General features: G+C 40.5%; 1 protein-coding gene across 3 annotated transcripts in view; it reads left to right on the top strand.

Moving 5' to 3' along the window:
• fbln2 (fibulin 2) overlaps positions 1 to 16,400 on the top strand; it is a 76,162-nt gene extending 59,762 nt beyond the window's left edge. For 2 of the 3 annotated variants that reach the window (XM_080890818.1, XM_080890819.1), the window contains exons 9-17: positions 2,442 to 2,576; positions 5,753 to 5,890; positions 7,223 to 7,366; positions 8,424 to 8,552; positions 9,588 to 9,713; positions 10,432 to 10,548; positions 11,286 to 11,414; positions 12,825 to 12,948; positions 14,671 to 16,400. In XM_080890818.1, the coding sequence (XP_080746944.1) occupies positions 2,442 to 2,576; positions 5,753 to 5,890; positions 7,223 to 7,366; positions 8,424 to 8,552; positions 9,588 to 9,713; positions 10,432 to 10,548; positions 11,286 to 11,414; positions 12,825 to 12,948; positions 14,671 to 15,031 (1,403 nt within the window). In that variant the 3' untranslated portion in view covers positions 15,032 to 16,400. The remainder of the gene's footprint in view (positions 1 to 2,441; positions 2,577 to 5,752; positions 5,891 to 7,222; positions 7,367 to 8,423; positions 8,553 to 9,587; positions 9,714 to 10,431; positions 10,549 to 11,285; positions 11,415 to 12,824; positions 12,949 to 14,670) is intronic. The other variant, XM_080890820.1, reaches the window with a different exon arrangement.
• The last annotated feature ends 260 nt before the right edge of the window (positions 16,401 to 16,660 follow it).

Genomic DNA, 16,660 nt, shown 5'->3' with positions numbered 1-16,660 from the left:
GATGTCTCTCAGTTGAGGAAGAAATGGAGACGTTTGCAAAGATAGCTCGCAAACAAGAATTTGTCACCACTGCGCTGCTCAAGAAGGGAAAACTGTTAATTTTATTTAGACAAATGCATTTGCTGCAGCTCCACAGGGGGCTCATATAATACCATAAAGTACGCTCTGAGCTGTGAGAGGTGATGAGGTGCAGTTTTATGAGGTTAACAGAAAAAAAGCTGCAGGATGTGACAAAGCCAGGTACACGCTGAAAACTTCAGATCTGTGTTTTTACTCCTGCCTGTGGGATGGTGTTGTAAGGCACACAGTTTATTCAAATTCCCCACGGCAAAAACTTTGAAAGTCGACAAAGACTTTTCAAAAAGGGATTGCTGGCACTCAAACACACACACGGGGAGCACAGGAGAATATGTTCCCTCTTGTTCCAGATTTTTGTTTTCTCCAGCATATTTTGTACAACACCTTTTTTGTCTGGTTCCCTGTGGAATGCACCATATTTTGGGGTGATCTTCAAATGTGGATGGCTGCCACACACAAACAAACACACATACACACACACACAATAATCCCAGCGTTACCCTATCAGTGCATCCAACTAATCGGCCTCGCATGTGATGCGTGATAAGGGAATGCAGCCGTTTGATAAAGACGAGCCACGACAGAGCGGCGATCCACCGTCTCAGCACAAGGCCACCGCTGTCATAAATCAACAGCGCCTGTTTACTGGCTGCTGCACAGTTTGACTGATAAAGATTTAAAGGCTCTCAACTGTTTTTTCATTTCACACAAACACGCTTAACAAGCAAAATATCATGTAGCTTTTGCCCAGACCTGTTATTTTCAGTTTGACTTCTTCAAAGTCAAATATTACAAAGGAACAAACAAAACTCAACTTGGTCATCTATTGGCCACATGCTGCAGTAGATAGACACATTTTTAAAGGTTATCTTTCACGTAAAGCTTGTTTATTCCAGGTGTTCCAGTTTGAAGACATTTAAATTATTACCTCTAAAAAGAGGTGGATGTTAACTGAACCCTGACCTTAACCTTAAACCTTTAAAGGTAGCTGATGAGCTGGTGGATGTTAACCCTGTGAGGTCATGAGTGGTGATAACCTCAGCTGTAGCCCTAAAGGCTGGAGAAAGGACAAACAGCCTTTTTTGGGGGGGGAATTGAAATTTTCATCTTGCGTGTTAGTTACACAAACAATTTTCTTTGTTTTTTGCCCAAACTTGGGAGAACAATTTAAAAAGAAGAAACATTACATATGTAGATTGCACAGCATTAGAATGAGTGCCATCCAGTGACAACTGGGAATTTAGGGTGTTAAGAGACCGATAGATTAATAAAGTTCTTATAATGAGGTTGTCTGGGGTGGTGGGAGGATAAAATTAAATTATAGGATAATAATGTGTTAGATTTATGACATACCTACCTACACTGCACCGTGATGGCCACCTCCCTACAAAAGTAACAGCAGGAATACAGCTGAGTTAATAGATTATTGGTTCATTTAGGTTTATAAAGTTTATAAAGATTGCTATTTTTTGCAGTTAGTGTCTGCCTAGCACACATGGATATCACCAAATGCTCCATTTCCTTCCCTGAGATGCTGAGCTAGGCGTTTACTGCAGCTGCCTTCATTTTCTGCTTGGTTGTGGGTCTCTTTGCATTAAATTTTTTCTTAAGTACCTGAAAAGCATGCTCTGTTGGGTTGAGAAAAGATGAATGACTTGGCCACTGATTAATATCCAGATTATTTGCCCTGAAAACAATCTTGCTTTTGCAGAACGCTTTGGCTCATTATCCATTTGGACTGTGAAGGAATTTGCAATTAATTTAGCAACATTTGGCTGAATCTGAGCAGAGTGCACACCTGTACACCGAAAAATTCAGCTTACTACTTCTATCATCATCATAATCAAGAAACACCAGACCCACGCCATAACATTGCCTTCACCATGTTTGACAGATGATGTGGTATTCTTCAAGCTAAGGCCTGTTTCTCTCCGTCTACATACTTTTCTCTTCCAATTATTCTGGTAGAAGAGCCTCTGTTTGTTGTTTTTGAAGTATTAATGAGCTCAGCTGTACATTTCACTGCAACTCTTGGTTTTTAGCTGGAGCACTGAATGACTTTCATGCCTGAGGCTTCCCAGCTAGATGGTTTTCATGTAAGCAAAAGCAAAAATTTGTAATTTCCTGTTCTGCCACAAATTCTTACGCATAAGAGAGACTTTTCATTTGAAGTTTTGCTGCTGTCCATCTGTTGCCAACTCACTGAGCTCGATCTCTGTGACGCTCGGAGAGCCTGAGCACGGGGGCGAAATTATGCACGGGACCCGTCCATCAGCAAGCTCACCTCCACATCATATTCTTGCACCCCCTGTTATCTTCCCTCCCTCTGTCTCACACACAGTCACCGTTGTCTTTTTCTGCAGATGTGGATGAGTGCGTGACTGGTGCCCACAGTTGCAAGCCCAGCCAGCGCTGTGTGAACACAGTGGGTTCATTTGTGTGCGAGCTGCAGGTCACTTGTCCTGCTGGTTACCAGCTGCGGAACAGTCTTTGCGAGGGTGAGTTCATTGATCCTGATGTGTTTCATTAAACCAATTTACCCAGCAGTCATTTCCAGAGCCTCTGAAATAGCTGGTGGAAATTATGTCTTCTTCAATATAATATGCAGGATTTTTTTTTATTTTCAGGATGATTTGGTTTTGTAAAAACAAAAGCAAGGACAGTGATATAAAAGCAAAATCACCTGACCCAGCTGTCTTAACTAATTATAGACCAATCTCAATCTTCTTTTTATGAATGAGTAATTCAAGATCATCTGCAGAGGAATTGGTTTGTTTGAAGAGTTTCACAGTTCAGAATTCATCATAGTGCAGAAACAGCACCAGTGAAGGCTACAAATGCTCTTCTTATGGTCTCTGATCACTTTGTATGTGATAACTATATTTTACTACAGAGATACGACCTCTCTGTATTAAAGGTATTAAAGGTACGGCACTGCAGTCTGTTTAATAGACTCCAATTTGTTCATGTAAATGGGGAGTCTTCCTCTCACGCTAAGGTTAATCACGGAATTCCACAGGGTTCAATGTTGAGAGCAATATTTACATTATACATGCTTCCCTTAGGCAGTATTATTGGAAGGCATACATTTTCAGTGCCATTCAGATGACCTCTAATTTCCTGCTTCTAAATTCAGATAAAACTGAGATTGTTGTACTCAGCCACGCAATCAGGTGCCATCTTAAAGACCTCATAGTATCATATCACACCAATGCAGCACGTTGCTCTCAGACAGCTGGTTTACTTGTGGTTCCTGGGGTATTTTAAAAGTAGAATGGGCAGGGCCTGCAGCTTTCGGACCCCTCTTCTGTAGAATTAGTTCCTAGCTTGCATTTGGGAGTCAGACAAGATTAAGTTTACAGTAAAACTTTCCTTTGGTATAAAGTCTACAATTAGAGCTGGCTCCGATGATCCGGAACCAGCCCTTAGTTCTGCTGCAATAGGCCCAGGCTGCTGAGGGCTTGATGCATCTCATTTCTTTTCACTTAGCAGCTACACATCAAGAATACAGCAAGTGCTGTAGCCATTTACAGCACGAACAACAAAAAGCAAGGGAGTTTTACTAAAGAAAATACTTTGTTTAAACTAGCATTGGTGAGCCATATTTCTTATAGTTTAATGTAGTTATTGTGAAGCTGTAGAAATTTCAGCATCAATGTCATATATTTAATAAAGGCTTGTGTACAGAGGCTGACAAAAACTGGGAGTCAGCTTCATTTAAACATTAAATTATGAGACACTAAAAATAAAAATTACACAAAGAGAAAGTTACAGGAATCTAATTACAGATGTGAAGAAAATAATTTAAAATCTTTTGACATTTTGAATATTAACGATACTCCATTTAAACATTTCATCGAACACATATTGATGTGTGTCAAGGTATAGCTGCTGTCTTCTTATTGTGAGATTTCCTCTGGTGTAATTCCACATCTTGGCACTTACCTTTGGCTGGGGTTCGTGTTTGTGTTGGAGTGTGGGACTCACTGTTGCCACTTTTTCAGAAATTTTAAGAGGGTCCAGAAACAAGAAGCAAGCCCAGCATGCTGGCTCAAACTGAGGCAGCATATTATTGATTCACACACAAGCCATTCTGGTCCTATTGTTTGTCACCTCCTCCTCTCTACTGATCTTTTTAGCGGCATTACTGAAAACACATATTATTGGAAATCCTTTAGGGGTCATAAATCCATGAATACAAGACTGCAGTGTACTGTAGTGCATCATTATTAATGCAATAGGTGCTGCTGTTGTTGTACTGTCCTAGATCCTTGTTTCCTCACTTATTTAGATCAAATTAACACTAGTGATGAGGAAATATGCAAAAATCATTTTCACTGCAACATTCCTGCCATACTTTGTAAACTGCATCTTAAAGGAGACTAAATACATTCACTGAGTATTAGTCACATTGGTATGCAGCATATACTCACAGACAGTGTGCAAGCCTGCATCAACCAAAATAATTACAAGATATACACAAGACTGACGGTAGCATTATGTTGTATTTTATGTATTCTGTGTTGTGTATGTTGGACAACAGCCTGTCTAAACCGAATAATACCAAACCCCTAATTTGGCTGTTGTTTTTATTGTCCTTCATTAGCTCGTATAGCGTTAGCTTGCTAGCTCTAGATTAACAATGCTCTGGGGTTTTGGTGATAGTTATTTCATTAGCTAATGCAATAATGTGAAAATGGCCAGATTATTTATTAGACTGTTTGGGTATCATACGATCCATGTCTTGCAAATGGTCTATGTCAGCATAATAGCGAGCGCTAACATAAGCCAGAATAAATACAGTCCTGGGTGGATTTAATCCCAACCGAACTGCCCCTCTGTGACTCAAGTGCTTGCATACCTTTAAAACTTTTGACCTTACCTACGTGTCAACTTAAAGGGTTGTTCTGGTATGTTAATAGGTAAATATTTCATATCAAGGATTTGTTCAAACAACATGACAACATCTTTGACTACTTTTAATACAAAAACAATTACCCAAAGTCACCTAATTTAGGCTCACTCAGCAAATCGTCATAAAGACAGGAAGTTCATGTTTCCTTGGTCCAAACAGTAAAGTGTGGGTTTAAGCAGATACCAAGGTTCAATATGTTACAAGATAATCAACCAAAGAGCAGGATTGGTGGTGCTGCACTTTGAAGCTCATGTGACTCGTATCACAGAGGACTAATCAGTACAAGCATAACATGAAGGTAGTATCTAGTCAACCATCCAGCAGGCAAAAAAAGTAATTAGTTATATGAAAGCAGTGACAGAATGTTGGAAGAGTATCCCTCTGATATTAACAACAGAGAAAAGTCAAATTAAGACCTGCTCAGAGGACCCAGGATAAAATGAACTACTTGCGGCATGAAAAAAAGGAAAAAACTCTCATATTGATCATGAGATTCAATAACTGTCATTTAAGTTCTGTTCAACTTCTGTTAATTGCACAGTCGAATCAAGCGATGTTTTCATTGAATTCTTCCTTCCAGTTAAACACTGACAGAGTCAAAGTGTGTAAATGTTCTGTGCTTGAGTCACAGTGCCCCCTGCTGTACTACTAACAGCCGGAGAGCTCGAGCTAAATTTACAGAGCCTCTTGTAACAGAATAATGCATTGAGAGATTGCTTTGTGCAGATAAACTAATGCAAATCTATTCTTTCTTTACAGACATTGATGAGTGCACGATGAGAACTCATAACTGTGGCATGGGCCTTGTGTGTGAGAATACAGTGGGCTCTTTCCTGTGTAATCCCAAACAGAAGTGCATCAGTGGCTTCACACAGGACTCTCATGGCAACTGTATTGGTAAGAGACTGCCCATACTCTCCAGGCTGGGTAGCATTACATCCTAACTCAGTACCAGTAAACAGCTGATAGAGTTGGTCCTATTCTTTGTAAGGACAAATCTTAAGCAAAATGAGCCTCTTTAGCAGAGCCATCCATCAAACTTACTCTGCATTGTGCCTGTGTCTGTGTGTTTTTCCATGCTGCAGTACTACTCGGACTCTTGATATTTAACTGTCTTTTAACCAGGCTTTAACTATCTTGATATTTCTCAAGAGTTTCAAACTACAAGATTTTAAATCAAGTGTCTTTTCTTCATTTTTGCATTACAGTTATTGTGTTATGTAAAGCTTTCTGAGTGTTCCAAATAGGTGAAAGGGGGGTTAAAAGGTTAACCAAAGTAAGAACATACACCTAACCTCCGATGGCGTTGCTGGTGACTGATATCAAGAGATTGCTAACATGGGTCTTTTGGGGCAGTGATTATGCACAACAATACGTTTGATCAGTCTATGTATAGTAAAGTCATCTTTCTGACACAGTTTACACACATGATAAGACACAGTGGTCCATGAGTGGTAAAAGCTCTTACCTCTGCCGAGCACTTTATGCAATTAGCTCACTTCTGTATCTGTTTGGTAGGAAGGCTACCCAAAAACTTATGGATTTGCATTTACTTCTTAATTCTTGATTCTTGTGAGAGTAATGTAACAGAAGTGACATATTCTGGAGTTAGCATTAGGGTTGGTGAAAGCGCTGATGATGACTTAGCCCTCAGAGCATTAAGCTGAGCTCACCACTGGATTCAGGAATTTTTTTAAAGGATTCTTTATCATAGCAAGATGTCACGCTGTACCTGTGAAAAAGTATTTGACAAGACTTCAGATTTTCTCTTGTTCCTGAGCTCACTTCAACACAAATCACTGTACTAACACAAAGATTAAACAGAATGTAATCCAATTTTCTTTGGATTACTTGCACTTTTCTCAGTACCGTGCAGGGCAGCATCACTGCAAAATGAGCGAAACATAATATTCACCTCTGGGTGCTCCTGATGTCATAAAACTGCCCCGTGTACCTCGGCTGATCTACAGCCAAAGCAGAGCAAGTAATCATCAGTGGTAATGTCTCCCTGCAGATGACTGCACATACATCACAGATCTGTCTGAGGGTGGGAGGATTTTCTCTGTATGTATTATTGTAGGGTCTACCTTACAATACAAAGCACCTTGAGAAGACTGTTGGTGTGATTTGATGCTGTATAAATAAAATTGAATTGAAGTAATCTTAAGCCTATCAGGATTGAGCCTCCGCGCAGTCACAGCTTCATTCTTGATCTTTTTGACTCTGCAGATATAAACGAGTGCAGCAGCCTGACTGAGCCCTGCAGTTCAGGCTTTAACTGTATCAATACCGTTGGCTCCTACACGTGCCAGAAGAAGATTGTGATGTGTAGCCATGGTTACCACGCCAGCCCTGATGGAGCCAAGTGTGTTGGTGAGGTTTAGCACAACATGCACCACTCACACAGGACGATGGTGTTGTGGAAAGGTGTGAATGAAAGCACTGATGGCCCTGTTGTTGACCAAGACACAGGTTCAATCGATTAGATACAACCAGGAAAAATGCAAGAGTGAATATTATTTATAATCACTTCTATTCTTTCAGTTAAAGGTCATCGTACAGTTGTGGCACAAGAGTTTTTCTAAAAGACCATGCATCGATGCTCTCACTCAGTTGCTGCTTTGGTACTCAAAACTGCTCAAAAAGACAGACTTAAAATGAGAACAACTAAATCTTGTTCAGCTTACATGCAGTTCTTAAATGGTGTCAAATTATGCTTCATTTAATTGTATTCTTATAAATGACAATGCAAGTACTGAGTGATTGTTTGATCAAGATGTCGATGAGCAAGAGGAAATGTCGCCGCCAAGAGTCACAAAGGGAGTGCTGTATCAGAAACCTCCTTGTGACTTTACTTTGGTCGCAAGCAGATTGCAGTCGTTGCCTGTGCTGTATGTTGATGACGCCGACTTGTCTGCAAACATGTGCCATTTACTCTACCATAGTAGTGATTCTGTATTGGATAGATCCAGTTTTAGCTCCCATCCCACTGGCCTGCCGTTGTCCCTGCTATTTAAAATCTTGCTTCCTACTCATTCATTTTTCTATCTTCACACCACTCCCCCATATTTTTAAAAGTATTACACACAAATAAGGAAATTGACTAATTAAGCTTTATTGTGCCCATTGTCTGAAATACTCACTGGTTCCCTAAACTAACCCTAAGTGGTCTGTAATTGTTGTTTTTAATAAATTGTTCTCCCAAGAAAATATTTATTCTGATACACACCAACAATTATTTTCCAAAATAATTTAAAAATAAAAATCATTTTAAAAACATAAATAACAAAATAATAATACCCAGAGAGTGAGAACATTGATGCCTGGTCTTTTTGGACTGTAACAAGCCTTAGCTGTGTTTAAGTTATACCCTCTCGGGTGCTCAGTGGGTCACTGTTGAAGTGCTTCATCTTTCTTTCTGCCTGCGTAGACACTGACGAGTGTCAGATGGGGACGCACCGCTGTGGAGTGGGCCAGATCTGTCACAACCTCCCCGGCAGCTACCGCTGCGACTGCCAGACAGGCTACCAGTATAACGCCTTACGCAAAGTCTGCACTGGTACGTATCACTGTGTGACGTCTGCAAGTGAAGATGTTCAGACTGAAGGTTCACTTTATCGAGCACTTTTGAAACCAGAGAAGCTATGGGTGCAAACGTCGGCTCACTGAATCAGAGCTTTTCTGTTATGATGTCAGATTTGACCAAACTGGGTTGGATAACACTTTCTACACTTTCAGCCTATCATTTGTAAAAAATGCTTATTATTTGTGGATTTCAATTCTTGGACGAAACATAAAGCATATTTATTCCTGATATTCTCATAATTCTCATAATTATTAATTGTCAGCAGATTAGACATGCAACCGTCCAGTCTCCAGGCAGATGTCAGCAAGCAGGCTTAAATGTTCTAAAGAGTACGAAAGCAGAACTCAGCTGACATTTTACACACTGTAATTTTACGAGAGCTGTGTGTAAGCAAATCTCAATGAACTGAAGCAACGTTATAAAAAAGAATATGAGAGACTAATAAAGTGATGTAGACAATGATTACTTGAAGTTATTGTTGTTAAAGATGGTTCTACAAGGTACTGAATCGCGGCATGTACTTAGTTTTTTACTCACGGTTTCTGCATTTTGCTCCATTTCTTGTTAAATAAATAATGACACGGTAAAATGAACGGGATTTTGAACTACATAACTGAAATTGAATTGATCTGAATTAACTGAACAAATTGTGAAGAATTAGCCAATAATATTTAATATTGAGTGTTTATTTTAAGAAAGTCATATTTAACTGGGTTTTATTTTTCAGGAAATTGGAGCGTATGCTGTAGTTACTTCAGTGTTGACCTAATATGTTATTTTTTTAGTTTTTGTTGTCGTGTATTACAATTGTGTGTATTCCTATTCATCAAAAGTCCCACGCAATAGGTGTTTGGACAAACCTTAAGCTTCTGAGAAGCAGCCAATCAAAAGAAAGCTGGCTTAAAAGAGGGATGGCCTTCAAGGGAAGCTCATCGAGTATGTGTGTTGAGTCCTTGGTGGGCCTCAAGGCTATCTGCTGCCTAATAGCTCCTGTTTTTGTACTGACAGATGTAAATGAGTGCTGGCGCTATTCTGGCAGGCTCTGCGCCCAGAAGTGTGAAAACACCCCAGGCTCCTACCGCTGCTCATGCACAGCTGGCTTCTCCCTCGCATTCGACGGCAAGAACTGCGAAGGTAAGCTAGACAGTTTGTTCCTCTGACATATTGAAAATTTAAATGCCACCTTGTTTAGACAGACAGTCTTATTTTTCATGAAGAACTTAAATCACAGAGGCGAGCCTCCGGGCACAACATCAGCATCAAAAGGCAAAAGTAGTCTTTGCACAGACTTTGGAGATTAAGTATATTGATGAGAAACTGTTTATGTCTCCTTTGTAAGTCACTGTTATCAATAAAGGCTATTTTCCATTGGCATTTAATTTAGTCTCCATCTCTGGGATAAGAGTAATAATAATAGTTTCCTGGTTCAGGTGCTGTCAGTCGTCAGCATGCTGGAGATGTGACTGTGCTTCAGAGAGCAAAGCCGGTCATGATTCACGTTATGTCCAGCTTGTCACAGACGTGACTGAAGGAACTTAATCCAGATGTAAATGTTTCTGTTCCGAAGGTGAAGCTTAGCGTTCATCGAGGTTTATAGATAAACGCTTGCCTGAAGGATATCATTGGGTTTTGATTATCGCTTTTAAGATCGATTTTTTTCAAGTTACTTGTCTTGAACAAAGTGTCTTGGATAAATGACTAGAGCAGCAAAGGTGTTTGGGGAGGCAGCAACATTACAACATATACATACAAATATTTGTTTTTTCTATCTAACTCCTAACATACAGCTTGCATAAATATTTACACGTTTATGTCCAATTTTATGATTGTATTTTTTTGTTTCTGTGCTCAGATACAAATGAGTGTGACCAAAACCCTTGTAGCCAGGAGTGTGCCAACATCTATGGCTCATATCAATGCTATTGTCGCCCAGGCTACTACCTGAAAGATGATGGGCACACCTGTGAAGGTATTTTCTTCCAAGGTTGCCAGTGTGGTAGAAACACTTCAGAGAGATCGATGGAGACCTCAGTCCAGCATACTGCTCTATTCCTACAGTTTATGTGATTTACACTCAACACATTTAGACACATCTTATTAGATACATGTGTGAAATTTAACAAATAGTTGCCCACAAACACTTGTGATTTACTCAGAGAGTTGTGAACCTCAGCTGCATTTACTGAAGTGTTTCTATTATCCAAAACCATACACAGACTGCACTTACATATATAATACACTATAGCTGCATTATAGTGGTTTACACAGTTGCTGGTTCAACTCCTGCTGAAGACACACGTCCTTTTTGGGGTTGTGTCAGGAAAGCCAACAACAGAAAAACATGCTTCAAATGATGAATACATAGAACACCTTTAAAATTAGACTGTCGTTCTCTTGCTGTTAGTTTCACAGTAGAGAAATCGGATGAGTGATGTATGAAATCAGACAGGACAATCAATACCAAAATAACCTACCCAGGAACGGTTTTCTATAAAACAGAGGTAAATGTGTTGGTATAAATTTCCCATAAAAGGGGCTGATGTTCCAGCTGCAGAGAACTTCTCCTGATGCCAAGTTGTAGTTGATGTTCCACATAAGATACACACAATGCTCGAGATAAAGCTGAAAAGCCCGACTGCTTTTGAACCTTTCTTTCCTCACAGTTTAATCACAGTGACGAGATGTGCATGTGTGTGTTTTACACAGATATTGACGAGTGCTCCCAGAGCATCGGGAACCTCTGTGCCTTCCAGTGTGTTAACACTGCAGGCAGCTATCAGTGTGCCTGTCCACCTCATGGATATGTCATGGCTGCCAACGGACGCACCTGCAAAGGTGAGGCTGATATATACAGTAATCGTCTTCTTGGACCTCATGCAGGTTACATTTTTGTACTGTTTGACTGGAGCATTGAAAACCTTTCTGTCAGTGCTGTTATATGCATGTAGTAACTACATTAATAGATATAGAAAAAAGTCAAAGAAATCTTGTTAAAAATGCAGTGGGTACACTTAGTGTGACAGGCTGTTAAAGAATAGATTGAGCAAATTGCAGCATCCATCCATCCATTCTCTTCTACTTACCCACAGTGCGAGAGGCGGGGTACACCCTGGACAGGTCACCTGTCTGTCGCAGGGCTAACACATAGAAATTGCCAACCATTCACACTCACATTCACACCTATGAGTTTCCAATCAACCTAACCCCACTAACTGCATGTCTTTGGACTGTGGGAGGAAGCTGGAGTACCTGAAGAGAACCCACGCAAACATGGGGAGAACGTGCAAGCTCCAGAAAAGCCCGGCTAGTTGGTGAAATCAAACTCTTCTCAGTGCTAACCACCGCGCCACCGTGCTGCCCTACGCAAACAGCAGCACACTAAATCTGAATCTGGGAGAGAACATTTACTGCTCTACCTATGCATACCTATGGGTTTAATGAGTTTCTCCCTTTTCTACCCAATTTTCACTTAACTTATTAATCCTTAAATTCAAACTGCACTACTGTATAACTTTTGCTCATATTGTATAGCCCTTATTAACTGATATTGTTTGACAAGTGTAACAGTGGTTCAATTTGGTGCTAGAGATTTATGGAAATTTCCTTTCTTGCCAAGTTAATGGATTTTTTGTTACTCTTGTGGAATTTTGACAGCAAACCTAACTCAAAGTTTTCCCACTTTATGATTACATACACAGTGCCAAGAGGATGCAAATACAGGCATCCCTGTATTTGCATCCCAATCATCATCAATGACAGATGACAACAATGTTTTATGTCATAAACATGTTTAGTCTCTGCTTAGATCAGATGCATTTCTCACTGCATTGTTTTCATTGTGTAGAACAACCAAATCTATTCTATGATTGGTTTTAGTCATTGTAGTCTAAACACCGTATGCTCAACATCACCGTGCTGCAACTGGCTGAAGTCGACTGAGGTTGAGCTGTTGATGCAGATTTGCAACTGTGATCATTTTTGGTGGTAATGGGACTGGACACGGTGCTCCAGCCTGCACTGGTACCAACACCCAGCCATGCGGCTGTTCCAGTAGGACACCCACACAGTTTCAGAGTAGTGCAGGTCATTCTGAATAATGAGTGTATCCAGACACGTTGCATTTAGACTGTGTCTGTCTCCTATTCTTGGAGTTGATCATCAGTTGCATCATTCAGATTGGGTCACAAAAGTCTATCATATCAAAATGATGATATTTATTAGATTTATTGTTGGCTCTTTTTCCAGATATTGATGAGTGCACAACTGGCACCCACAACTGCTCCACTGGGCAGACCTGCTACAACCTTCAGGGAGGCTTCAGGTGTCTCTCCTTTGATTGCCCTCAACACTACAAGAAAGTGTCAAACACGTGAGTCAGATTTATATTTTCTCCCCTGCTAAAGTTTTACGCTTTTGGCTCAGAGTCAGGTTTTTACTACATCAAAGTATGCCGAGGTTAAGGCTCATTAGAACATCAGGGTATTATAAGTTTCCATATTTGAGTTGTCTTTGTAAACAGGTCCAATAAAATTTGTTTTTGCAGTCTCCAGCTGCATTGGCCTATATCTGTGTATACGGTTTCTGTCCAGATCCTCTCAGGCTGTGAAACATTATACATCGATGTGCGTACAGCGCAGTGTTCTGCACAGAAGGGCCTTGTTAGCTGTGAGCTTGTTTAACTGAACATGATTCACATCCGCTGTGTGAAGAAGTCAGATGGCTTTGATCAGCTCGGTGCTTCCCAGAGCCGTCTCTGCAGCTCTCCCTGCTCTACGCTCCACTGAACAGCAACACCACACACACACACTCACACACACACTCACACACACACACACACTCACTCCCCTGTCAGCCCACAAGAGACGTCTTATCAGTGTTACCTAGAGACACCTTATTACCCTCAGTGTGACATCTCTTGGCTCCCCATGGAGAGACATCTTTCATTCATGAGCAGACTTGGCAGTCACGGACAAACAGCTGAGATTAAAATGTGTCTTGGTCTTCCCGTATTAGGTTCCTAGGCACTCTTGTCTTGATGTGAGTTGTGCAAATATTACGGTGCACTACAACGATAACTCCAGGCTGTAAATCCTGATGTGTGATGGATAAACAGTCACGGAGCTTCAGATTGCACTGTGGGAAAGACCCACAAAGGCTTCTGATTTCCACTGGCCTCCAAAGTCTTCATCTATGTTATTATGGAATCCTTGCAGCAGGGGGCAGTGATGTGAAAGAGCAGTGCTGCTACATGCTACCTCTTTTCAATAGCACTCCAGTAGCAATGGAAAAATCACATGTGCTTTAAGAAGCAAATGATTTTGCATCACGCAGCTTGGTTCAAAATGTTCAGGGAGTGTAGAGAGGGGAAAGGCACTGCAACAAATGCAGAAGAAGAAAAATGCTGCATAAACACAACGGATGTTGAAAAATAGACAAGGAAAGAAGACGAAAGTGCTGCAAAAGCTCTCACAAAACACCCCACACAACAGACGTGTTTTTGAGGTGATGGAACAGCTGCAGATGTGGCAAGCTGACAGTAAACAGCTCATAGCAAACATATATCTACAGTAATATATGAATCATGTAGTTAAAGCACAGTGGGATCCCTCATATGGCTTGTGTCACTTTCCCAGGTGGTCCGTCACGTCCCCAAAAACATGGCAGTTGTCTTCTGTGACATTTGTTTTTTTTCTACTTCCATTGTTTTATTCAAATTTTGCTGTGTTTTATGTGCTTTTATAGTATTTTCATATTTGCTGGTTATTTCTTACATTGATTTTCACCTCTATGGGCCCCCACAGTCTTGAAAGCCCAGAGGCTGCTGTAGCTTACTGACATGGTCTGTGATGATTAACAAGAAACCATCAGTAGAAACGGCATCTCTTCCCTACCCGTCTTATATCCCTTTTCCACCCTTGCACAGATGATGCGTTATCTAGAATTGGTTCTATAGGATCACTTCTATTTATTCGATGCCAGTTCACAAACGTAATGTCAAGACATTTTGTGTGTTGAGTGTTCAGTGAGCAGCACAGTGTCCAAACAATGTTTTGCTTACGTCTTCTCACCATCTTCCCTGGCTCATTTTCAGACGCTGTGAGCGGATCAACTGTCCCGCCAGTTCCTTAGACTGTAAGAACTCTCCCTTGTGGATCACTTACTACCAGCTCACGTATGAGACCAACATCATCATTCCAGCTCAGATCTTCCGAATTGGCCCTAACCCAGCCTACTCTGGAGATCATATTGTCATTAGCATCAGAAAGGGGAATGAAGAGGGATACTTCAGCACACGCAAGCTGAACAGCTTCACAGGTGCCGTCTACCTGCAGAGAAAGGTCCGCGAGCCCAAAGACTTCCTGATAGACGTGGAAATGAAGCTGCTGAGGCAAGGGACGTTCACTTCATTCTTGGCCAAGATTCACGTCTTCATAACACCCAACACTATGTAATACCAAAGAGACAGACAGAGACTAGACATTTCATATGGTGCTAAACATTTTTGGCGTTTAGATTTTTGTAATGCCTCTAAAGGTTAAAGCATGATCTAGGAATCTTGTAGAATATTGCCAAAGATTGAATTATTCCTATCATGGCAGGCTCTCTGCTATGTTTCCTTGAAAGTAATGTTTCCTGAAAAACCTTGTATTTCTACGTATGTATTTTTCAGCTTCACTCTAGCAAACATAATTTAGCTTTTATACACTCGCACTATTAGTGTCTGTTCAACTGTGTGTATAGACGTTGGCTGGTCTTGGTTATTGGTTTATTCCCTCATTACCCTTTTGGTGATGTTTCGCACCTTTGGCTGGCTTTAAGATACAACTGTAAGATTGTGTTGTTTTTTCCTCTCACTTCACTGATATGTCAGCACAGGAGCTGAGAGATTTTCACATTACAGAGAGGGAGATGCTACAACGGCCTGAAAAGCTGTCATCCGGGAGAATACGGCACACTCAAGCACCAGGATGGTGATGTGGCTGTGGTGACATCACACGATGCATAGCGGCCACTTTTCCATAGATAAGGTCCAAAACTGACAAAATGAATATATGAGAACAAATGGTCTCAGAAGTCTAGGAAGCAGTATAAATCGTTCAATTTCAATCTTTATTTGTGTAGTTTAAAAAATAATCTTTCAATAGTTTTAGATAAAAAAAAAATCAAATAAAGGATATTTATTTTGGTATCGTATGCTTATTTCACTTGGTATTTTTTGTGATTTGGCATATTTCACATGTAAATGATAAATGTTAGTGACATATCCACAGAGCTGGGCAACACAAAGGGGAAATGGAGCGTTTCTCCAATTAAAAAAAGAAAGAAGAACGTTTTTCTCCCATCTCATAAAATATACTAAAAGCAAAACTACGTAAATTAATGTCATCAGGGGTTTTTTTTTTTTCATTATTATTTTGCCCGTTTTGGACCTAATTTTTGATTTGGTCAAGCGTTTGGTGTATATTATTTATGAATATGTGATCTGATCAAATGAGTTCAAAACACACAAAAAAGTAGTGATGATGTCATTCTAGCACTGACAGTATTATTATAGGGGGGGTTACATTTTATTGTTTCATGTTATACTCTTTAGTTTGTAACCAGATGCATCTTTTTTATTTGACTGTGTAATTATCTCAGGGTAAAAGCCACATTCTCTTTTACACACTAGACAATTTCCTGTGTGGTGTGCAGGACTGACTCAGCCTGCTGCGTTAACTGCAGGCTGGCCTCACACAGCATGTACGTTTGTATCTGTAAACTGACTGACGATCAAACCGTTGTCAATAAAAGGTCACAGTGTCAGAGTGCGTTTGTCCACGTCAGTAACACCGTCACACGCTGGGCCGCTGGTTCCTCAGTCAACAGTGAACCCACATCCCCATCTACTGGTGTCAGAAGGTCCCACTATTAATACACTTATAAAGTAATTTAGATATTATGAAGAAAAACAGCTGTGCCGCACACATTAGGCACTTCTTATCTGAAATGTTTTTATCACCTCTTCCGCTGCTCCACAAGGAACATCGTCGTCTGTGTTCCACCCTGTGGTATTCCCACCCGGAAAGTGTGCGCTCCAG

The sequence above is a fragment of the Rhamphochromis sp. 'chilingali' genome (genome assembly GCF_963969265.1).
Source record: "Rhamphochromis sp. 'chilingali' genome assembly, chromosome: 9".
In the NCBI taxonomy this organism is placed as follows: domain Eukaryota; kingdom Metazoa; phylum Chordata; class Actinopteri; order Cichliformes; family Cichlidae; genus Rhamphochromis; species Rhamphochromis sp. 'chilingali'.
The sequence above is the reverse complement of the archived record's forward strand: the minus strand, read 5'-3'. Positions and strand labels throughout refer to the sequence as shown.